Source organism: Vigna umbellata, chromosome 3 (assembly GCF_029865625.1).
Source record: "Vigna umbellata cultivar VRB3 chromosome 3, Vumbellata_1.0, whole genome shotgun sequence".
NCBI lineage: Eukaryota > Viridiplantae > Streptophyta > Magnoliopsida > Fabales > Fabaceae > Vigna > Vigna umbellata.
Genome location: NC_142167.1, coordinates 26,685,499 through 26,709,534, shown reverse-complemented (window position 1 = coordinate 26,709,534; position 24,036 = coordinate 26,685,499). Strand labels below are relative to the sequence as shown.

Sequence of the window (24,036 nt, the reverse complement as noted above, 5' to 3'; positions counted from 1 at the left end):
TCGGGGCATATGCGTAATCTCACACAACATCCACGTTTCCTGTTCAACCGAACCCCTCTTTCGGGCCTATATATATGGAAGCCTTGTGATAGTTTGAAAACGCAGGCTAGAGAGAGAAACAAGAGAGAGAAAGTGAGAAAATGCTCCGAGTCTCAGAGACTGTAATAGAGAGAGAGGTAGTGTTTGCTCTGCAAGAGTATCTTCGATGATTGGAAGAACCAAACAACGAAAGAGGAAAATGGCATTCGCGAATCTGCTAGAAACTCTCGTCTCCTGAGCATTCTTCTCTCTGTCTTGCGTTTTAGTCTCCACTGTCGTCGTTTCCATTTCCGATACTCGGAAGCGTTTTTGCGCGCGAGTGATGAGTCGTTTAGGGTTCAAACATGAGGTCTACGATGGCGACAAGCACGTCGGCGAACTTGACGTTTTTCCGACGACGCCGTTTCACAACTTCCGCTTCCCCAACAACGAGATTCGCATCCACCACTTCAGCGCCAAGAGCGAGCGCTGCCCTCCGCTGTCGATCCTTCAAACCATTGCCGCATTCAACGTCCATTGCAAGCTCGATTCCTCAGTCGCTGCAGAGCAAAAGGAGCTAATCTCCATCCACGCCAGTTGCTTCTACGAAATGAAGGTTAAAATCAATAAATTAAATGCGCGAAATAAGTAAATAAAGCTTTTATTTTCTTTAATTTTAGTGTTTCTGACAAAGCGGTGCGTTTTAGACGGCGGTAGTGCTGGTGAACGACGAGGAGATTCACCTTGTTTCGATGCCGAGCAAAAGGAAGAAGTTCCCCTGCTTCTGGTGCTTCGCGGTTCCTGTAGGACTCTACGACGCTTGCTTGGGGATGCTTAACCTGAGGTGTCTGGCGATTGTGTTCGATTTGGACGAGACACTCATCGTTGCAAACACGATGAAGTCGTTTGAGGATAGAATTGAGGCCTTGAGGAGTTGGGTTTCGCGCGAGATCGACCCGTTGCGGGTGCAGGGGATGTCCGCGGAACTTACGCGCTACCGGGAAGACCGGTCGCTGCTGAAGCAGTTTGCGGAGAGCGATTGTGTGGTGGATAACGGGAAGGTGTATAAGGTTCAGATGGAGGAGGTGTTGCCGCATTCCGGTAGCCACGAGAAACTGATTCGTCCGGTTGTTAGGCTGCAAGATAGGAATATTGTACTCACACGCATCAATCCTGAGGTTTGTGACTTTATGGTTATTAGTTGGCTGCGACTTTTGTGACTTTAGTTGCTCAGTGAGAGCTTTGTCTGGGTGTTTGGTTTTAGTTGTTGGTTAGTTTTCTGATGTTTGAGTTTTGGGGTTATTTTTTATGGAGAGTTGAGTGGTGGTTGGAGATTTCTCGATGGGGATTTAGGGTTTAAGTTTGGGTTTTTTTTTAATAGGCGAAGTTTAATGAGAGCATAGGTTTTCAACCCCTTTACATATTCATCTACTTCATTACTGCTTTACTCATGTAAATGAATGCTTTCAGAGATTTGGGTTAGAAGAGTAGAGTTTTGCTCGGTAGTTTTTGGCGGAATTAGGAATGTTTTATTACCTATAAGGGGGAGAAACAAAGAATGACAACATTTTGTGGTTTATTGATATGTGATATATTCTGCTTTCTTTAATCTCGTATTTTGGACGATTGGCCATTTAAGAGTTATTATGGTTTAATGTTTTGTGTTGATTCCTTCCTATTTACAGTTTCAGCTTTTGCTTATTTGTTTTTGTTTGTGTAAATTGTAACTTTAAATTATCAGTTGAGTTACAAAAACAAGATACGAGCTAAATAACATTGGTGAGTGGCAAATAACATTGCATTAAGTCTTAATTCTATATTTCTATTATTGATTAAATTGCTTGGTGGCTATTGATTCCTGCATATGCTTATCCTTGTTATTGATGTATATATGCTATCAATGTACTTGGGAAGGCTTTTGGGTTTCTTAGTGGATTGCTTTGTTTAATTTTGTTGTAGTTAAGCATTCTAATTCATCTTCATCCCGTCTCTCTCTCTCTTTAGAAAATAAACAGAATACAAACTTGAAAATTTTTTTCATCTGAATTTTTAAGCATGTGGTGTAGTTATTGATTACACCTAATTGATGTATTTGTGTGTGGAAGCCTTTTGATATATAGGGACTTTTTATGTTGATTTTTTACAGATTCGTGATACTAGTGTATTAGTGAGATTACGACCAGCATGGGAGGATCTAAGATGCTATTTAACTGCGAAAGGACGCAAGCGGTTTGAAGTATATGTTTGTACTATGGCTGAAAGGGATTATGCTTTGGAAATGTGGAGGCTTCTTGATCCTGAGGCTCATCTTATAGGTCCAAAGCAAATCCTTGAACGTGTCATTTGTGTCAAATCAGGTATGATTCTTTTTTCTTCCTATCTATTTGAACTTTCTGTGAATAATCATTCTTTAACAAGATAATTATTTTGAAATGAAAGAACCTCTTAAAATAAATTGTTCTATCTTGTATTTTTACAAATACAAATTGCACAACTTCGTTTTTGCTTTATTATGTCCTGTTGTGGGTTCTTATTGTGGCTAATTTCTTCTTGGCTGCAATTCATTTTCTTATTGTGCAATTTTCAGGCTCTCGGAAATCTCTGCCTAATGTTTTTCAGGATGGCATGTGCCATCCCAAAATGGCAATGGTAATTGATGACCGGTCAAAGGTTTGGGAAGACAAGGATCAGCCTAGGGTTCATGTTGTTCCTGCCTTTACTCCTTATTACGCTCCTCAAGCAGAGGTGCAGTTTTATTTAATTATTGCAAAATATATTGTTTTCTTCTGAGTGTCCATGGTAGAGACTTTAACTTTAGTATTTATTTTCTTAGACGGCCAATGCTGTTCCGGTCCTTTGTGTAGCGAGAAATGTTGCATGCAATGTCAGAGGTTGTTTTTTCAAGTAAGTTATATGATATTTAGTTTCATTAACTCAAATAAACTTCTCACCATGACTAATAATTACTTTCCCATATTCTTAGAGAGTTTGATGAGAGTTTATTACAAAGAATTGCTGAAATCTTCTTTGAAGATGATATTGGAATTTTACCTCATCCTCCAGATGTGAGCAACTACTTGATGTCAGAGGTATTACGCTGGAAGATATGTGTTTTCTAGTTTATTGATGATAACTAGCCATCTAGGAAGACGTGCCATTATATTGCTGTTGAAGATGCTTATTTATTTGTTGCTCTAATATCACCATGTTCACTGGATGACAGGATGTGCCAAATGGTAATACTAATGCCCCACTAAGTGAAGGAATCAATGGTGCAGAAGTTGAACGGAGGTTAAGCCAGCCTGTAAGTTTCCTTGGTTTTCGATGTATTATTTCTGATCTATGTTGGAGCAATGTTGTCTCAGACTTTCTAGTAAATCTTGGTTGGGATTTCTTGTCTGTGTGAGGAATGTTGGTATTTACGTGCATGGAACATTTGTAGATACTACAATAATTGTCCCTTTATTTATTGTATTTTTCTTTTCAGGGTGATAAATTTCCTGTTGACTTAGTTGCCCAACCCATGGTCAACAGTGTTGAGTTTAGACATGAACCCTCTCAGCCAACTGCTGGTATTATTTCAGGTGTCACTGGCCCTGGATCTTCAAGAATACTGATTCTGCCTTCACTGAGTATGGAACATCGCATGCTATTAGAATTTCTGCATTGTACACTCGAAAATATATGCTTTCTTTTGATGTTTTATCTTTACCAACCTTGTTTCAGAACCTGGCTTGCTTGGACCCCCGGTCAAGCATGAAGGCAGCTCTGTTGATCGTGATTATGACATGCGAAAAGGTGTTCTAGGCATGAGACACGGTCCAGATATAAGAGGTCAAATTTCAGCTGAACCTCCTCTGATATCAAGGCCACCCAATCAAGCATCAACATCTTTAACAACGCAGCCATTTGGAGGTGGGTTGGTAGAAGATGATATTACCAGCAGAACTCAGGCAAATAATTGGTCTATAGCATCTGGTAAAGAATCTAATGTAATAAAGTCCGAAAAGCATCAGGCTCAACTGAAACCATTTTCTCATAGTGTCGTAGGTTCACCTCCCAATGTCGTGCATCAACAAGCATTGCAACTTAAGACTGAAGAGGTTTGTCAATAAACATTTGTTGCCTCCTATTTTTTACTGTTTAAGTGTTCTTGGAATACTGTAAAATTTCCTGATTTGAAATATGGCTTATATGTAGGCAACTTCTGTTTCTGATTTGCAGAGGCAGAATGCTCCATCTAAGCCTCTGCTATCAGGTAAATTTTATTTTCATAATATATTCTGATTTTAAGCCTTTAAGTTGTATTTGATACTCTTAAATGTATGATGAATAGTGTGTGAAAATTGACCAGATACTATGGACAAGCTAGTTTCTGGGCTTCTCATTTACATTTTATTTGCCTATAATAATTGCTGTTTTCTGTGTTGTGTTATTGACCCAACATTCTGCAGAGGATGGCATATCTCAGAATCGTGCATCTTCTAATTGTAAAGATCTTCAAAATGAAGCTGGAAAATTGAACTTATTACCACCTCTATCCATTCAAGTGCTGCAGGAAATTGGAAGGCGGTGTAACTCGAAGGTGTGCGTGGCTTCTTCACCTATCGGATCAATTTCTGTCTTTCTTTCTTGAATTGCATTTTGACGTTTTCATTTGTAGGTTGAATTTAAGTCCATTCTAAGCACCAGCAAGGACTTGCAGTTTTCCGTTGAGGTCAGTGAAATTTCCTTTCTAGTCTTTTTTTTGCTATGCCTGTGTATGCATGTCAGGTGAACAATTATTCTTAGTTGCAGTACTCTTTACATATTGTTAGAATAATTACTATTTTATATCATCATTAAGGCTAGTCGGTTAGACCAGTAATGAGTAGTACCTAGTTCTGTACCTAGAGGCGTAGTGCAGACTCTTGGTGTTCCATGTACTCTTGCTTTTTCAATATATATAGAAGAGAATGAGAGGGATCTCTTAAGCCCTCAGAATATATTTTTATCAGTTTTTAATCTCAAGTTGGTATCAGAGCAGGTTCATCTTGCTTTGGTTTCTGTCCTGGGTTGTCTACCAGCCGTTCGCATTTGTCCGGTGCCCTTTGCCGTTGTCCGCGGTTGTCTTGTAACTACATGCAGCTGTCAAATGCAGTTTAAAGTTCTTCAACTTGGTTCTTTGCCATCTCACATCTGTCCGCCGCCGTCCGCTGCTGTCCGCCGTCGTCCACCGCCGTCCGCCGTCACTGGTCCGTCTGGCGACCATTGGATCTGGTTCGTCTCTTCACGCAACGACCACCCTACCGTTGTCGGAGTCTGATTCTCTGTCCGCCGCCGTCCGCCGTCACTGTTCCGTTCGGCAACCACTGGATCTGGTTCGTCTCTTCATGCGACGACCACCCCCACCGGTGTCGGAGTCTGATTCTCCTCCACGCTCCGCCATGCGCCGCTTCTTTGTGCGCTGTGAACAGGCGCGTACTGTTCACGTGCCACCCTCTGCCCGTTGGAAGGTCACCGCGACACCTCCATAGCTGTCGCCTGAGCCTCCTCTCTCTGTTCCGACCCTCAAAACCCTACTTCAGTGAAGTCCAGGAGCTCCCCTTGAAGAAAACCCTAAGGAACCCTATCGGTTTTTGGTTCCTCACTGCTGTGTTTTTTTTCTTTCTCCTATTTTTACCAAGAATGGCGTCTGGAAGTGTTCTTTCTTTCTTTGGAAGTCCCTCCATTACTTCCGAAAAGCTAAACGAAAAGAATTATCTGTCTTGGTCTGCTGCAGTGGAAATGTGGTTCCTCGGTCAAGGACATTATGACCACCTTGAGCAGGATGGAAGCCAAGTACCTTCTGAAAAGGCTGAACAATGGAAACAAGCAGATTTCCAATTGTGTGCCCTATTGTGGCATTCTGTGGAACCCCGACTTTTGATATCTCTTGGAGCTTTTAGAACATGTCACTCTTTTTGGAAGAAAGCTCAAAGCATTTATGCTAATGATATTCAACGTCTCTATGATACAACAAACAAGCTTGCATGTCTCAAAATGACAGACCATGATATGGTCTCCTTCTGAAGCCCAAGCAGCTGTGGAAGAGTTGAGAATGTTCTTGGAAGTGAAATCTTCGGAAGACATCAAGAAGAAGCTTGACAAGTATTATATGGTGATGATCCTCCGTGCTTTACATCCAGATTTGAATCATATCAGAGATCAACTTCTGACAAGTCATGAGGTCCCTTGGAAGCCTTGACCACACGTCTTCTTCATGTTCCAGTGCCTCAATCTCAAGAAGCTCATGAAACAATGGAACCATCTGTCATGGTTGCCACGCGAGGGCGAGGAAGAGGAGGACGTGGAGGTCGGGGATGTCCACAGTGCACTTATTGTAAGAGGGTGGGTCACACCCAAGAAAACTGCTACTCCTGGCATGGTTTTTCTTCAAAAACTGCCAATATCTCTAAGGTTGAAACTCCCACTTCCGACTCCAAGTTCACCGAGGAAGAGTATCAAGAGTATCTGCGATTAAAGTCTAACAGCTTGGCCCAATCATCTCAATCTCCAAGTACATCCACAGCTTGCATTTCTCAATCCATGGAAGGTCAAAATTCATGGGTAATTGACTCGGGTGCTTCTGATCACATCTCTGGTAATACCTCATTGTTCTCAACCCTTTCCCTCCAAGAAAAACCTCATTTCATTACCCTTGCAAATGGCTCTAAAACTTGTTCAAAGGGAGTCGGTCAAGTCTCCCTGTCTCCTTCTCTCACTCTGAAATATGTTCTTTTTGTCCCGAACTGTCCATTCAATTTACTTTCCTTAAGTCAGTTAACCAAAATGTTACATTGTTCAATAACTTTTGATTCAAAATCTTTTGTTATACAGGAGCGTGGCTCGGGGAGACAGATTGGAGAAGGATATGAAGTTGGAGGTTTATACCATTTTGGATCTCGTCCACGGGTATCCTGTGTTGCAGCTCTTCCCCCTAAAGTGTTACATGACCGATTTGGCCATCCTCACTTGTCAAAGTTAAAAAAGATGTGTCCTGAACTTAGTGGTCTTCAGACTTTAGAATGTGAGTCTTGTCAACTAGGAAAACATGTTAGATCTATCTTTCCTAAAAGGTCTCAATCAATGTGTAATTCTAGTTTTTCTATTATTCATTATGATGTCTGGGGACCTAGTCGCATTTGTTCTTTTGGTTTTAGATATTTTGTTACATTTATTGATGAGTATTCTAGATGTACTTGGGTGTATCTAATAAAAGATCGCTCTGAATTGTTACCCATCTTCACATTCTTTTTGAATTAAATCAAGAACCAATTTGGTCAAGTAATTAAAATCTTAAGAAGTGATAATGCTAAAGAGTATTTCTCCTCCACTTTTTCTGCAATCCTTAGCTCCCATGGTATTTTGCATCAGTCCACTTGTCCTCATACACCCCAGCAAAATGGTATAGCCGAAAGAAAAAATAGACACTTGGTTGAAACTGCTCGTACCCTTTTGCTTGGTGCCCATATTCATGTTCATCACTGGGGGATGCCATCTTAACTGCCTGTTTTCTTATTAATAGGATGCCCTCCTCCTCTCTCAATAATAAAGTCCCTTTCTCCATTCTCTTTCCCAATGATCCTCTCTTTCACACCCCTCCTCGAGTTTTTGGTTGTGTCTGTTTGTTCACGACATGTCTCCGATGCTAGACAAGCTCTCTGCTCGTGCGATCAAATGTGTTTTTTTAGGCTATTCTCGGCTTCACAAAGGGTACCGGTGTTACTCTCCTGAAACCAAGAAGTACTACATGTCTGCCAATGTTACATTCTTTGAACAAACACCTTTCTTCTCTCCATCTATTCAAGATGTTCATATCCTCCAACAGGTCCTTCCTCTTCCAGTGGTTGAGTCCAATATCTCCAATGTTTCAGTCAATCCAAGTCATACTTAAGGTCCTCCCGAACCTTCCTCTCCACATATTGATATCTTCCGCCACAGTACCCCGATGGATAGTCCTCTTCCAGAAAATGGTGGATCTCCTCCTTCATATTCTTCTCCCTCACCGCCTCCTGCCACGCCTCCTGATGAAAATGATTCTGGTTGGCCCATTGCTCTTAGAAATGGTACTCGTTCCACTCGAAACCCTCATCCCATTTATAATTTTCTTAGTTATCACAGACTGTCGCCCTCCTTTTATTCCCTTTTATCCTCAGTGTTTTATGTGGTTATACCCAAAAATGTGAAAGAAGCACTTGATCATCCTGGATGGTGACAAGCCATGATTGTAGAAATGCAAGCTCTTGACCACAATAATACTTGGGAGCTTGTGTCACTTCCCCCGGGCAAAAAGGCTGTTGGTTGTTGATGGGTAAATGCAGTTAAAGTCGGCCCTAATGGTGACATTGATAGGCTAAAAGCCCGATTAGTTGCAAAAGGGTATACTTAGGTTTATGGCCTTGATTATTGTGACACTTTTTCTCCCGTGGCCAAGATGACTACCATTCGTCATTGGCCACTTCATCAATTGGATATTAAAAATGCCTTTCTCCATGGTGATCTTGAGGAAGAAGTTTATATGGAGCAACCTCCTGGGTTTGTTGCTGGGGAGTCTGGTATGGTTTGCAAATTGCACCAATCTCTATATGGGCTCAAGCAACCACCACGTGCTTGGTTTGGAAAATTCAGCTTCATTGTTCAAAAATTTGGGCTAAAACGCAGTGAAGCAGATCACTCAGTCTTTTATTATCATTCATCTCTCGGAAAATGTGTTTACTTAATAGTATATGTTGATGATATAGTCATTACAGGAAATGATACTGCTGGAATATCTCAATTGAAGGAGTACTTGTGTAGACATTTCCAAACCAAGGATCTTGGAAGCCTCAAATACTTCTTAGGCATTGAAGTAGCTCAGTCAAAAGATGAAGTTGTAATCTCCCAAAGGAAGTATGTTCTGAATATTTTGCAAGAAACAGGCATGATTGATTGTTGACTGGTTGACAGTCCTATGGACCCAAATCAAAAATTAACAGCAAAAGGTGAGTTATTCTCCGACCCGGAGAGATATAGGAGGCTAGTTGGAAAACTAATCTATATCACTACTACAAGGCCGGATCTATCTTTTGCAGTTGGAGTGGTTAGTCAGTTCATGCAAGCTCCATGTGTTGGCCATTGGAATGCTATCATTCGCATTCTAAGGTATGTGAAAAAGGCTCCCGGGCAAGGGCTGTTATATGAAGAAAAAGGAAGCCTTTAGGTATCAGGATATTGTGATGCCGATTGGGCAGGTTCTCCTATTGATAGACGATCTACTTTTGTGTTTTCCTTGGAGGAAACATTATCTCATGGAAAAGTAAGAAACAAACTGTAGTGGCTCGATCAACCGCTGAAGCTGAATATAGGGCAATGGCGTCACTGGCATGTGAACTTATATGGGTGAAGCAGTTCCTTCAAGAGCTTAGCTTCTGTGACATCCATAGTATAAAGATGTATTGTGATAACCAAGCTGCTCTTCACATTGCATCAAATCCAGTGTTTCACGAGAGAACTAAACAAAGAAATTGATTGTCATTTTGTTCGGAAAAAGTTATTGTCAAAAGAAATATGTACCGAGTTTGTTGGATCAAATGACCAACTTACAGATGTGTTGGCCAAGTCATTAAGGGGACCTCGGATTGAGTTTATTTGTTCCAAGCTTGGTACATACAATCTGTATGCTCCAGCTTGAGGGGGAATGTTAGAATAATTACTATTTTATATCATCATTAAGGCTAGTCGGTTAGACCAGTAATGAGTAGTACCTAGTTCTGTACCTAAAGGCCTAGTGCAGACTCTTGGTGTTCCATGTACTTTTGCTTTTTCAATATATATATATAGAAGAGAATGAGAGGGCTCTCTTAAGCCCTCAGAATATATTTTTATCAGTTTTTAATCATATGTAGTATGAGTTGTGTCATACTAAATTATATGCAGTAGTTGACAGTGTTTTTAAACTAGAATTCGTTATATGGCCATTTGTTACCCATGGGCTGAAGTATTTACGGTCTTCTCTGTTTTAAGTTTTAAGTGATTCGTAGCCTGTGTTTTAAATTTGTCTTGTGACTGGGTTTAGGTACTATTTTCCGGTGAGAAAATAGGTGTTGGCATGGGTAGGACGAGGAAGGATGCTCAACAACAAGCTGCTGAGAATGCCCTTCAAAGCTTAGCAGGTAAGCACTGTTCAAGTCAATTCCAAAAATGTATTCTGATTTTGTTGTTTTTGTTTAAAACTTATTGGAATATAGGGATATACTAATAATACAGGCTGATGGTTTAGTTATTGCTGCATCCAGTGTCACATCATTGATTGTCATGTTTACGGGGATCTATGGAGATTTTCTTTGCTTTTTGGTTAGTGATAACATTTACTTGTTGCTTGACAACAAGTATTTGAATCTGCCCTTGCATTCCAACTATGCATACCTATAAAGTTGTTCCGAGGTTCTTTATTTTTGATGGTTTGTTAAAATTGCAAACATTGATTATTGAAGGAAATTGAACAATTGGGAGTGAGTTCAAGAATATCTTGTAGTACCCGATGTTCAGTCTATGTTAACTGTTAAGGTAGAAAATATCAACATTCTTGGTCCAAGAGGTAAATGTTTTTTGTACTTTATTGTCTGGACTCAAGGAATTGCTTCTCTGCATGACACTGGTGGATGCTTCATGCTAAGTCATTGTTACAAGTCTAACTAACTTTTTGCCCCTTTGTTTGAACTTGTTGGAAGTCCCACATCGACTAGAGATAAGGCCAATTCATAGTTTATAAGTGGGTGCAAACCTCATCTTACAAGCCGGTTTTGTGCTAGATTACTCCCAAATGGTGATACTTAGCACTGTATCACAAGAAGTACGAGCTAAACAAACTACACTCGAGCCCAAGGAGAAAGTGACCAACAATGATTGAAGAGAAAAGTGACAAAGTGGCGTTAAGAGTGGTTTGCTGACTTTGAAATTAGGCACCAAGGACGTATATGGACAAACTTGATTCGGCGAGTCAAACAATACCAAAACCTTTGGACCTCCAACCTACCTTGGGCCTTTAATGTCATCATAAGTCTCAATCTTAGTCATGAGGGGAAGTATGTTTCAACCATTGCAGGCCCCCTTCAGTCAATGATGGTAGTTTAGTCCCTGTAGTATGTTTCAGCCACTGCAGACCCAATCAATCAATGGTGGAAGTTTAGTCACTGTAGTTTGTTTCAGCCACTACAGGCCCCATTAGTTTGTCGCTTTTAGCCACTTCAAGTCCCATCCTTTCTTGATGGAATCCAGTCTCTATAGTTTGTCGCTTTTAGCCATGCAGGCCCCATCCTTACTTGATGGCAATCCAGTCTCTACAGTTTGTCACTGTCTCCCACTCGTCATTCACTTTTGATGGAAATCAACTTTGTCAAAGTCATCCTACTTGAAGGATCATGTAGATGAAGTTTTGTGGTTGTCCAATATTATTCTCCATAAGCTTATGAGGAATCTATTTGGTTACGCTAGTTTGTGAGTCCAATTTGGTTTATAAACATTCTCTCGATGGTCTAAAGCATATGTGCATCTTGTTTGGAGCCAAAGTTACGACGTCTATTGTCTCGACATTTTAGACAAGTTGATTTTGTTTGATTGAGTTTATTTATTCTAAGCTTGGCACATACAATTTGTATCCTCCTGCTTGAGGGGGAGTGTTAGAATATTTACCCTATTTAACATGATTATATTGTGTTTAGGGATACCCTATTTATCATGATTATACTGTGTTTAGGGTTACCCTATTTATCATGATTATATTGTATTTAGGGTTACCCTATTTATCATGATTATATTGTGTTTAGGGTTATTCTATTTATCGTAATTATATTGTGTCTAGGTTACTCTATTTATCATGATTATATTGTGTTTAGGTTACTCTATTTATCATGATTATATTGTGTCTAAGGTTATCTTAATTATCATGTACTCTTGTATCAATTTATTTTTATAAATTTTAGATTATGAGAGAGATCAATTAAGCCCTCAAGAATTATTTTACAGTTTCATAGTTTATAAGTGGGTGCAAACCTCACCTTACAAGCCGGTTTTGTAGGGTTGAGTTAGGCTTAAAGTCCACTTCTAACAGAACTATAGTAAGTTTTGAATTCTTTTTTTGCTGTATGGAATTACAGAGAAGTATGTGGCGCATGTGGAGCCTCAGTGTAGAGTCGTTGATAGAGAATTTGACAAGCTTTCTCTTGGACGTGACAATGGTTTCTTGTGGGATGTGGTCAATCCTGAATCCAATGAACCGCAAACAGAAGATGGAATGCCCAGAGAAAATGCTTCTGAGGTGCGTTTTCTTAATGTTTTTAGTAGTTGATTTGACTTGTTTATTTAAGGAAATAGGTGATGCTTGGATAAGGGGGGTATGTGGACTAGAAATTCCAGATGAAAGTGGTTGCTTAGAGAAATCACATCGTTTATGGAATTGTGTAGCATCAATGTGAAGGCTAAATCACTGAATGGGGAGTGAACTGGCTTCATGTCTGGTACTGCTGTCTTAGACAGGCTTCTTAAGTTCCGGCTTAAAAGGTAATAGTTTGGTGGTTAGCCCCTGGTATCTACCCATTATCCAAGTACACCCTTATATCATTTCAACCCTATTGTTGCTATTGCTTGTCTCATTATTGCCTTGCAGTTCAGTTGGAAAACAAGTAATCAATTACTTTTTCCATAAGTATATGTTACTGGTTTAATTAGTTCCTTAACAGTTGGTATAAGGGTTGATACATGGAATTTGTACAGACTCAAATAATTGGTACCGTTGATAGTACTTGAACTAGGTTGTTTTCTGGAATTTTTATTGTGGGATTAGCTGTATAGCTTTAGGGGGGGGGGAAGTTGATATACTAGGCGCTGTGTGAATTTCCTAACTTCTCACGTGGATTTAATTATTTGTGTCAATTCACTATGATTTTCAGGCTTCGGATGCTGAGACTAGATCAAGTACACCCAATGCCATTAATCAACAAATGGAAAAACGTATCAGCTCCCCGAGGTAACTTAAATTAGATTTTATCTGAAAGTGTGAAAGCAAGAATTGTTGGTTTTGATCTCTTGTATCTCATGTTTTCCCTCTCAATGTTTCTGTTTAGTTTCTTCCTCCAGAATATATAATGGTGTCTTTATGACTGCCCGTCAAAAACTTATTAGGATCTATATCTAAACTTAATGATTTATTACTCCTGAAACTTGTTTATTTAGGAGTGAGTATTTCATATCGTAAGGGGTGTCCATGCTTAGTTTTCTTTGTTTGCTTTCAGGATGCCTCATTCAGTTTCCAACAAACGATTGAAGGAATGAAAATGTTGGAAGATAAACAAGATTTACCGTCAGTGAAGCAACTAGAAATGGGCCTTTTGAGTTATCAGGACGGCACATTATCATTTTGTACGCGAAAAGGTTTTGACGTAATTTGCTCCTGTAATATCTATGGCACAGCGGTTGTAGATATGCTAAGGTAAATTTTCCTTGGCTAAATTCTGTTATAGAGAAGGGCATTTTTTTGGTTTTGCCCTACTATTTTCCTCATTTACAGAATGTTTGTGTAGCCTCTTTTTCAATATTAGTTGGAATATTAATTACAAGAAAATTATTTATCCTTTGTCACTAGTCGGCTTTTCTTAAGCATTGGTGTATTCTGATTTGACTCATTAATATTTGTAGTAGTCACTGTAATTAGTATCCTGAGATATTCGTATGATCTTTTGGGTTCATTATGTGACTAGTAATCGGTTAAGAGTTTCAGTGTCTCTTTCACAAGTTCAATCATTTGTATTGCTAGGCGAGCTACGGTGGGTCATTTGACCAATTTAAAATTATCCTTGCCAAATTCTTTTCATTTAAAATGTTCAGAATGTAATATCTCTCTGAGAGTATCTGGGCGAGTTTATAATGAATTAGGGTATAAAATATGTTTTTTAGTTTAGAAGTAGAAACAATGAGAAGTAATTAAATTTTTTATGATTTTTATCGGATGTGGTAAAAATTGGCATTCAAAGAGAAGCAATTTTTTAATTTCGGGAGTGAACTTTGATGTGTCGGTTGTGCATAATGTAAAATGTTACAAAAAAAGAATATTGAATGAGTAACTTTTGGTAGAAGGGTAGAAAGTAATTATAATCGTGTCTGGGAGGGAAAATTTACCGGAGATGGAGAGCATTATATTTAAAGAAAGATTTAAAGAAAGTTATAAAAAGTTTTATTAGTATGATGTAAAGAGATGTCTAAATGGGACATACGGCCTAGTCTCTTTTATCACGAGTTTAAATGATCGGTTAATTTAATTAAAAAATAATAATTTCTTTTCTTTTATTTATTTATTTTTAAGTATTTAATCAAAATTTAAAACGTTCAAACCTATTTTAATTTTTGTTTTTTTCATTTTAGATGAAACATTCTATATTTAGTAGCTTGCAATTTATAAAAAAGAATAAAATAAGGCAATATAGGATTGGTAAAATAAAATAGACTGTATGTATATATATATATATATATATATATATATATATATATATATATATATATATATATAATTAATATAATTACCTTTAAAAGTAAATAATTGTAAAAATAATTATTGCAAATTGAAAAAAATTACTCTATCCCATTAATGTCTTCCACCATAGGCACACTAAGACCTATATGTCATATGCTCACATGATAAACTACTTATTCAAAAGAGATAAACAAACACCAAAAGAAACAACACAGTGTGTAAAAGAGTTATTTTAAAATTAATCAAAGTATGTCAATTATAAACTAAACATGAATAAAGATACAAGTCATATATTCACACAAATAGTTGATATTAGACGTAGTTATCCAAATACATGTCTTTAAATTAGATTTCATTATGAGCATGCACTTATAATAATATTTATACTTTGCAGTGTTATAAACATAAGAGTTATCATCATATCATTCACAATGTTAATCCTCTTTGTGTTTAGGACTAAAATAGTTCAGTAGTTAGGACCTTTTGTCATTCTTTCTCCTCACTCCTCTTTATACGAGTTGAATGGTTGATAAAATATTAGGATACCTTCTTACTAACCTCCCAAATGTCAATGCATGTACTAATATAATACCACAAAACATTTCTCCGTAAAATTCTTTCAACAATCATCACCACACAAATCCACAACAATATCATCATCTAAATAAAAAGCTATGATACTCACAAAAATACATAAAGTCCATTTAAATTGGTCTCAAACAACTGAATAAGAAAACAAATCCAACATACAAACTGACGCTTGGAGGTGGCGATTAATGCCAAACTTTTCATAAAAGGTGATGCTCAACGACAATCCTGGTGCTTAAAGCCATTCGTCTCGCAAAAATGGGAGCTCAATGACACTTTTTGATGCTTAGCGTCTTGGAGACCTGTAGTACAAAAGAATGCCAGTGACGCCCTACTGTTGCTAGCGCAAAACCATTTGCAAAATGGATGCTCAACGACACTTTTTGACGCTTAGAGTCCTAAAGCTAAATTGTTTCCAGATGAAGCTTACGTTTAATGCTAATATGGCACTGCTCAATGCTATATCAGTTGACAACAAACATATTTTTTGATTTTAAGTGAACTTGGACCTCATCAATTGCTCAAATTAGTACTTCTTTCTTAGTAGGTTGGTTAAAAATGACATTTACAAATTAAAATTTATACCAATTTGTTCAATTGCTCATATATTTAGTTTTCTCAATCACACAAACCCAAGCAACAATTAAACGCAAATAAATCCTCAAAACCATACAATTCAATTTAGGCATACACATGGTTACTATGGACTTATGGCCGACCGATCGGTTACGATGATATGCTGGCTTGAAAGGATCAAACGGTCAACATGCAGGAAGAAGCCTCTAAGCCGCTCGGTCTAGACAACAGTTATGCGTAGTTAAAGAGCAATCAATACGATAACGGCTACTGATGGCTAGTTAAGACAAGTATTAAATTATCATTAAGAGGTAAATTAATTGGTCATATTCCTTTAAAATCTATAAATAAGGGTTTAATTTCGAGGTAAATTCACCTTTTACTCATTCTTAAATTACTAAACACCTAAAGAGAAATATTCTGACTTGAGCGTTAGAGTGTATTCTGTAGATCACCCCTCGCGCGGGGCAAGAGGAAGGGCAAACGTTCGACACACAGAAGCATAACTTAGGAGGTTATCCTTGTCCAAATTCACCCGAAACATTTTGGCGCCCTCCGTGGGGTCGAGGATTTCCGAAGACACCCTAATAAGACCATAAGGATGGCTCAAGACCAAATGGCGTTTATGCAGGAGATGCAGAGAAGGATGGAAGCCATGCAGGCTGAAATTGAAACTTTGAGGGCCGAGCGGGATGCAACACTTAGGGACCGCAACGCGGGGTGGAAGGCCTTGTCAAATCAAAGGTAGGCTGCACCCACTCGGACTCCCATAGTGGAATTCCCAGACTCTGATTAGGAAGGCACTGATAAGGGGGATAATAGTTAGAACCGTTCCAGGAGCCACTCCGCCTGTCCAGGTAATGCCGCTCGGGTCAAGACGCTTCACCCATTTACAACTGCAATTACGGAGGAGCAAATGCCAGATATGATACTTTCTACTCTAGAAAAGTATGATGGATCATGGGATTCGGAGGAGCATTTGAGGTCGTTTGCGGATGCCATGACAATCTATTCACCCAGTGAAAGGGTTTGATGCAGGGTTTTTTCCCTGTCGGTTAAAGGAGAAGCTTTGGCATGGTTTCACTCTCTTCGTCGCAGAACTGTTGATAGTTTTGCGACTTTGAGACGCCTGTTTGAGCGACAGTTTGCTTCCAGTAAGACGCAAAACCTTACCTATAATGAAGACTTGAGGAACTTCATGGACCGATTCAACCAGACTGCATGGTAGGTGAAAGGTGTTGGCAAAGAGTTCATCATCAACACCCTGTCAACAACCTTAAGGTCGTGCTCCTTTGCGGATAACTTATTTGCTCAGCCACCCTAAACTCTGGGAGAAGTGCAGGAGAGGGCTGCTAAGTTCATTCGAATCAGGGAAATGCGGGTTGTCCAAAAGAGGCAGCATGAAGAGAATGCTTCACCCTGCCAGGAACAGAAGGTGGGCAAGCACCATCTATGCCAGACCAACGACATAGTCGTGACAAGAACATATATGAGTCTTCCACTTAACATGTTTTAGTTAAAAAATTATGATGTATTCGCAATACTGCTGTAAATAATATTAAAGGATTTTCATCACAATTTTGAGCAAGTTATTTGAAATGGTTTTGACCGTTCGGTGCTTGGTGAGGAACACTTCCATAGCTCTTATCTTAGCACTTTCGACCTAGGGAACATTCCAAACGAACTCTTAGTGTCAACGATTCGATGCTCGGTGAGGAACACTTTCGTAGCTCTCACCTTAGCATTTTCGACCTAGGGAACGTTTCAAACGAACTCCTAGTGTCAAGCGTTCGGTGGTCGGTGAGGAAAGCTTCCGTAGCTCTCACCTTAGCATTTTTGACCTAGGGAACGTTCCAAACGAACTCCTAGTGTCGACCGTTCAGTGATCAGTGAGGAACACTTCTGTAGGTCTCACCTTAGCCTTTTCGACCTAGGGAACTTTCCAAACGAACTCGTAGTGTCGACCATTCGGTACTCGGTGATGAATGCTTCCGTAGCTCTCACCTTAGCAATTTTGACCTAGGGAACGTTCCAAACGAAGTCCTAGTGTCGACCGTTCGGTGCTCGGTGAGGAACGCTTCCGTAGCTCTCACCTTAACATTTTCGACCTAGGGAATGTTCAAAACGAACTCCTAGTGTCAACCGTTTGGTGCTCGGTGAGGAACACCTTTGTAACTATCACCTTAGCATTTTCGACTTAGGGAACGTTCCAAGTAAACTCCTAGTGTCGATTGTTCGATTCTCGATGAGGAACGCTTCCGTAGCTTTCACCTTAGCATTTTTGACCTAGGAAACGTTCCAAGTGAACTCCTAGGTTGAGCTATCACCTTAGCATTTTCGACATAGGGAACGTTCCAAAGGAATTCCTAGGGTTGACATTCGATGATCGGTGAGGAACGCTTTCGTAGCTCTCACCTTAGCATTTTCAACTTAGGGAACATTCCAAACAAACTCCTAGTGTCGACCGTTCGGTGCTCGGTGAGGAACGCTTCCACAGCTCTCACCTTAGCATTTTCAACCTAGGGAACGTTCCAAATGAACTCCTTGTGTCGACCGTTCGGTGCTCGGTTAGGAACACTTCCACAACTCTCACCTTAGCATTTTCGACTTAGGGAACGTTCCAAGCGAACTCCTAGTGTCGATCGTTCGGTGCTCGGTGAGGAACGCTTCTGTAGCTCTCAGCTTAGCATTTTCGACCTATGGAACATTCCAAACGAACTCCTAGGGTCGATCGTTCGGTGATCAGTGAGGAACGCTTCCATAGCTCTTACCTTAGAATTTTTGACCTAAGGAACGTTCCAAATGGACTCTTAGTTTCGACCGTTCGGTGCTCGGTGAGGAACACTTCCGTAGCTCTCACCTTAGCTATTTTGACTTAGGAAACGTTCCAAGTAAACTCCTAGTGTCGACCGTTTGGTGATCGGTGAGGAACGCTTCCATAGGTGTCACATGAGCATTTTCGACCTAGGGAACATTCCAAACGAACTCCTAGTGTCGACCGTTTGGTGCTCGGTGAAGAACGCTTCCGTAGCTCTCACCTTAGCATTTTCGACTTAGGAAACGTTCTAAACGAACTCCTAGTGTTGACCGTTTGGTGCTCGTTGAGGAACGCTTTCATAACTCTCACCTTAGCATTTTCGACTTAGGAAACGTTCCAAGTGAACGCCGAGAGTTTACCGCTCGGTGAGGAACATTTTCGTAACTCTCACCTGAGTCTATTCGACTTAGGGAAGTGCGGACTCCCTAAGACCACGTACACGACTTTTCTTAAACCAACAATAACCCCTACACACTACTTGCAATAAAGAGTGTGCTTGGACTTGGGAGACTTGTATATTGTATGGGTACTTGTTAGGCCAATGGACCGAACGGACAAACGATTTTCCGCCTTTTTGTAGAGCCTAAAGGGACATGTCAATGTGTGAATCATCATGACCCTTGGAAACTTAAGTAAATTCTCTTACCGATCGGGGGAACTTGGCAAGCCTTACGTAATATCTAAGATTTTTCTAGTTCTTGGGGGACCTATGTTACTATGGACTTATGGCCGATCGATCGATTACGATGATATGCTGGTTTGAAAGGATCGAACGGTTAGCGTGCAGGAAGAAGTCTCTAAGCCGCTTAGTCCAAACAATAGTTATGCGCAGTTAAAGTGCAATCAATACGCTAACGACTACTAATGGCTGGTTAAGACAGGTATTAAATGACCATTTAGAAGTAAATTAATTGGTCAGATTCCTTTAAACTCAATAAATAATGTTTTAATTTCGAGGTAAACTCACCTTTTACTCATTTTTAAATTACTAAAGACCTACAGAGAAAGATTCTGACTTAAGCGTCAGAGTGTATTCTGTAGGTCACCCCTCGCGCGGGGCAAAAGGAAGGACAAACGTTCGACACACGGGAGAGAGTTAGCCGCAATGATCAGTCTAAATTGAAGAGTTAGCCGCAATGATCAATCATACGGTCTCGGTTATTCAATTAGACGAGCAGAGAGAAAGAAATATTAAAGAAAATTCCAGAAAAGTAATTTATAGAGAGATTGTGTGCTTTAAAATAATGAAACTTATTCATAAAAATCTTTTAATATAAAATAATAAAATCTCACTATTTCAAAACCATTGTCACTTTTAAAATATCATTTTCTAAGTTTTTACGTTAGTAAATAAATAAATCATTCATTCTAAATATTAAAAGTAGAAAGTGAATAGAATGTCATTAACATGGCTCAATTTTCTCCAAAATTAAAAGATTAGTTGGTTTGTGTTTTCGGTTGGATTAAGAGTTATGTGAATGTTTTTTATTTTATGTATAGGTTATTCCGCCATTCATCATGGATTTAATATGATAAATCAGATTTTTAGTGGATTGGATTCATTTTTGTTCTGTGCTAAAATTTGTAAATTTTTTTAACTTAACCCATGTGAATTTGACCCAATTTAAACATGTGAATTTGATTGGTTCAAGATTTTAATTTATTTTAAAATTTTGGATAGACTAAAATTCATCTTCCAATTAATTCTGTTTTAAATATTTTAGTTATCATTTCTTGATTAAAAAATTGTGTATATATATATATATATATGATTTATTTAAGATATAAAGTAATTTTAATATTTTGATTGTAGATATACTAATATTTGAATGAATTTTTGAAGGATTTAATATTGTGTAAGATGCAAAGACGGTTAGAAAAAAAAAAGAGGGAAATGAGTTTTTTCTTTTTTCTTTTCTTTTAAATTTGGTGTTTTAAACCGTCTAAGTTTCAATTTTTTCCAATATTTTTACATGTTATAATATTAGTCTATCTTGATATTTGTTAATTAATCCAATTCCAACATATCATCATGTATCAATTGAAAGAGACGAAAAGAGAAAGCACCATAACACTTATAAATATCTTCTATCGTTTTAAATTATACCATTAAACTAAATAAATCATTTAAAAACAGAGTCAAATCATTGAGCAAAACATAATTTGTTAAGCAAATTAAATTAGAAAGTTGTTTTGCTGAAATTGGATATTGATAATCCAGTCCAAGTGCATCAAAATCTACTGAGCAATCAAGTCTAGAATTACTGTAGCTTCTTAAGATATCCATATATAAGTAAATCTTTTTTAAAAAAATAATTTTAGGACACAAAAATTATTTTGTTTATTTTAATAATTATAAATATATATATTTTATATACACCTATTAAATATTATTTTTATCACATAATATTTTATAAATCTATAACTTTTATTCTTTTGTGTATATTAAATGTTGATGACTGTTTTATGTGTGTCTGCAATAACTTGCTCGGTGGATTGTATACTGTACTTTTACACGTTTTGATAGCACTTCAGATTTTTATTTCATGTGACTGTCCAAAATACATCATCGAAGTTTTTAGGGTTTTTACTTCCTTTATTCATCATTAGACAATGTTCCAATCCAAGTCAAATAACGTCAGAATATTAAATGATTGTCTTTAATTTTTAAGATCAAAATTTTATTTGTCATCAGATTCGGAATATCTTATGATGTCTTATAGACAAATAATTCGTTTCTTCTAAAAGTATACACTATTTTTTATGATAACATAGACTATTTTTCAAATGGGACATGGTTATTTCTCAAGTAAGATTTGAAAGAAATTCTCAGAGAACGGATGAAACTGCACGAGCTCCTTACTAACCCTTAAATGAAAAAAACAATGAGATGGATATCTTATAAAAGTTTTTTTAGTATTAATTTGCTCAATAAAATTGTTAAAACCATTCATGTTGTAGAAGTCCAAGTTAAAGATAAATTTTAAATTGCAAACTTAATTTCATTTTCTTTTAAAATATCAACGGTGACCATATTAAATTTTTTTAGTAAATTTTATATTTGAAATCAATGAATATGAATTCAATGAGTTGATAATTACGCATTAAATAAAAAATAGGATGATGATTAATAATGAGACCTCACAGGTGCTTCATGAATCATGAGAGATATTTTCTTTAATACACTCCCTTTATCATGTCATGTCCAATGATTACATTTTGCGTTGTGATTGAATTCTGAGAAATTGGTTTGATTTAATTTAAGAATTATATGATCGACAATTATTTCACATCTTGTATTCAATAATGTTTTACTACAGTTCCATTCTTACCAGGAAGAGTGGAAAAATATGATATTTTCACGGGATTATAAGAAATTATTATCGAATATACTTGTAACTTTAATTTTTTTTATATAAATTCCCTACATGTTTTTTTTATATATATGAGAATATTATGGTCAAATTTAATGTAGCACTCTTTAAATATAGTGAAGGACAAAATATGAGGGAAGGATATAAGTGAAAATAAATAATAAATTTCATTGATGAAGATATGCGACAACAAAACAGAAAAGAGACTCTTATTTTCTCTAACAAGAAAATAGTAATACTATGAGCCGAATGGAAATAAGTAGCTCAAAACTAACTTGGGCTTTCTTTGTAGCAGCAAAATCATAAAACTTTTGTTTGTGGAAGGAAACAAAATTCAGCAATTGGCATTCTCAGCCAAATTGGCAATTTCTGACTCCATCTTGGAATCCTTGTCTGTCTGACCATGTTCCTCTTCCACTGATGTCTTGGAAACTTTCTCATCGTCATCTGTTACTGTCTGAAGTTTGGAATTTTCCCAATCCTCACAAACAGTGACTCTGTTCATTGCTTCCCATGTCTGAACAAGTCTATCTGGCCCTGGCTGCCACACAATGTCACCATTTCTTCTCTTCAAGATGATTTTGTACTGGAATTTTCCAGCAGGTACGGCCTGATTGCATGAAATGCGACAAGGAAATAATACTCAGCACACAACAGTTTCCATATTTTGAAAATATTATAACAATTTTAACAATAAGACTCACCATCTCTGCTGTCCAAACATGCCCTTCTGACCAGGCCATTGGTATGGCTTTTGCAGGGTTCCATGAGCCAAACATTGGTTCACTACCAACTACTAGAAATTGCTCCCCAAATTTGCAGTTGCGATGCATCTGAAATTTGACATTGATAATCTTTCCTTCTTCCTCTGCATCACAGAAATTGACATTTTTTTAGACAGAATATATATATATTCATAGAAAGATACTACATGATGTTTTGCTAAGAGTTATAACTCACTCGGTTGTTCTTCTGGATTTTGGACCACCAAATTGTCCAAATCCACCTGCATCATGTCATGCAAACCAAGATTAAATTTCATAAACCACCTCTAGTTTCATTATTTAACAATGAGATCAGTTTCTTTTCTTTTTTAATTCATAAAAGTTGGATTTCGTTACAAATATCTCCAAATAAGAGAAAGAAGTTGTAAGTTTGATCCGATGAAGAGTTTTTACAAACACATGCAAGGCCAAAACCAATATCCATCATCAAACAATTAAAACAAAGGAAGGAAAGCAAAAGTATATGAAAGAGAAAGGACCATGGTTTTGGATGGCACTGCATGAAGTGGGAGAAGACCCTTGTTTTGAACAAGTCTTGGGAAGCCAAAGTTGCAGGCTTTGTTGTCATTGGTGGTGAAGAAAAAATTGGGTGTGTTGGAAGCATTAGGAACAGAGTTAGGAAGATGGATTCCTAGAATGGGCTTAGAGCAAGAGGTATTGAGAGCCATCTGAGTTATGTTTGGTCTGAAAATAAACAATGTATATTCCTTTGTAGTGAACAGCTGTGTGGTTGTGTTATTGACAGTGTAAGTGGGATTCGTTTTATAGTGGTGGAGTTAGGGTAGTTTGTGGCACTTGAAACTAACCATGCATGCTAAAAATAAAACAGATGTAAAAATTGACGTGTTCCTTTTGTTTTTTATTCGTCGTGAAAATCTCAACTAACTCATTGTTGGTTTGTCTATGTGAGTGGCTACACTCAACTCTCGGAGCTTTTGCCTTAGCAACAACTCTTTCTCACTTTCTTCGCCTCTGTCTCGTGCTGAATGGTTCTGTATGCTCATCAAAACCCTTGAAGATCGAATCTCAACTTTGAATTCATTCATCAAAACCTGCTTCATCTTTGTGTCTTTTTCTTTTTGTTAGTTACTGTGTCCCCTCCCTATATTCTTTTAACAAAAACATAATACTTATAATTTTTAAAAATATTATTAATAATTGCATTAATTATTACAAAATTATTCTAATAATATCTTACAAATAATTACATAAGCCTATAACATAAACACAGTCCACATTGGTATTTCTTTGTATAATATGTTTTCATATATTTTAATCTTTGTGATTATAAATGTAGTTTAGCATTCTCATTTAATTTTTATTAGTCTTTTCTTTCTTACTTTTTTTTTGTTT

The 24,036-nt window shown here is 37.7% G+C and overlaps 2 protein-coding genes across 4 annotated transcripts; one reads left to right on the top strand and one right to left on the bottom strand.

The window, feature by feature from the left end:
• Positions 1-95: 95 nt before the first annotated feature.
• On the top strand, positions 96-13,791 carry CPL2 (carboxyl-terminal domain (ctd) phosphatase-like 2). 3 transcript variants are annotated; one of them, XR_007027922.2, is made up of 17 exons: positions 96-634; positions 726-1,196; positions 2,165-2,375; positions 2,606-2,763; positions 2,852-2,922; positions 3,002-3,107; positions 3,242-3,322; positions 3,506-3,650; positions 3,745-4,121; positions 4,219-4,276; positions 4,473-4,603; positions 4,682-4,735; positions 10,094-10,190; positions 12,174-12,334; positions 12,481-12,576; positions 12,966-13,042; positions 13,308-13,791. XR_007027922.2 is itself a non-coding variant. In XM_047300046.2 (16 exons), exons 1-16 carry the CDS (start codon positions 362-364, stop codon positions 13,345-13,347), a joined length of 2,487 nt encoding a protein of 828 aa, XP_047156002.1. In that variant the 5' UTR covers positions 96-361; the 3' UTR covers positions 13,348-13,791. The 3 variants fall into 3 exon arrangements, 2 of the variants coding, with proteins under 2 accessions (XP_047156002.1, XP_047156001.1); XM_047300046.2 differs by lacking the exon at positions 12,481-12,576 and having other exon boundaries at positions 4,243-4,276; XM_047300045.2 differs by lacking the exon at positions 12,481-12,576 and having other exon boundaries at positions 97-634.
• Positions 13,792-22,046: 8,255 nt separating this feature from the next.
• Positions 22,047-23,649, bottom strand: LOC124827061 (uncharacterized). The gene is made up of 4 exons (XM_047300044.2): positions 23,163-23,649; positions 22,859-22,904; positions 22,603-22,766; positions 22,047-22,508 (listed from the first exon to the last, which is right to left on the bottom strand). The coding sequence occupies exons 1-4, from the start codon at positions 23,349-23,351 to the stop codon at positions 22,233-22,235; spliced, it is 675 nt and encodes a 224-aa protein (XP_047156000.2). The 5' UTR covers positions 23,352-23,649; the 3' UTR covers positions 22,047-22,232.
• Between the last annotated feature and the right edge of the window lie 387 nt (positions 23,650-24,036).

Excerpts from the sequence above, each read along its gene's own strand:
- LOC124827061 (XM_047300044.2), bottom strand. The coding sequence starts at position 23,351 with ATGGCTCTCAATACCTCTTGCTCTAAGCCCATTCTAGGAATCCATCTT. Across the intron at positions 22,905-23,162 it reads CAGTGCCATCCAAAACCATG|GTGGATTTGGACAATTTGGT; the intron begins GTCCTTTCTCTT and ends GACATGATGCAG. Across the intron at positions 22,509-22,602 it reads ATGTTTGGACAGCAGAGATG|GCCGTACCTGCTGGAAAATT; the intron begins GTGAGTCTTATT and ends TCATGCAATCAG.
- CPL2 (XM_047300045.2), top strand. The coding sequence starts at position 362 with ATGAGTCGTTTAGGGTTCAAACATGAGGTCTACGATGGCGACAAGCAC. Across the intron at positions 2,923-3,001 it reads GTCAGAGGTTGTTTTTTCAA|AGAGTTTGATGAGAGTTTAT; the intron begins GTAAGTTATATG and ends CCATATTCTTAG. Across the intron at positions 3,108-3,241 it reads GCAACTACTTGATGTCAGAG|GATGTGCCAAATGGTAATAC; the intron begins GTATTACGCTGG and ends ACTGGATGACAG.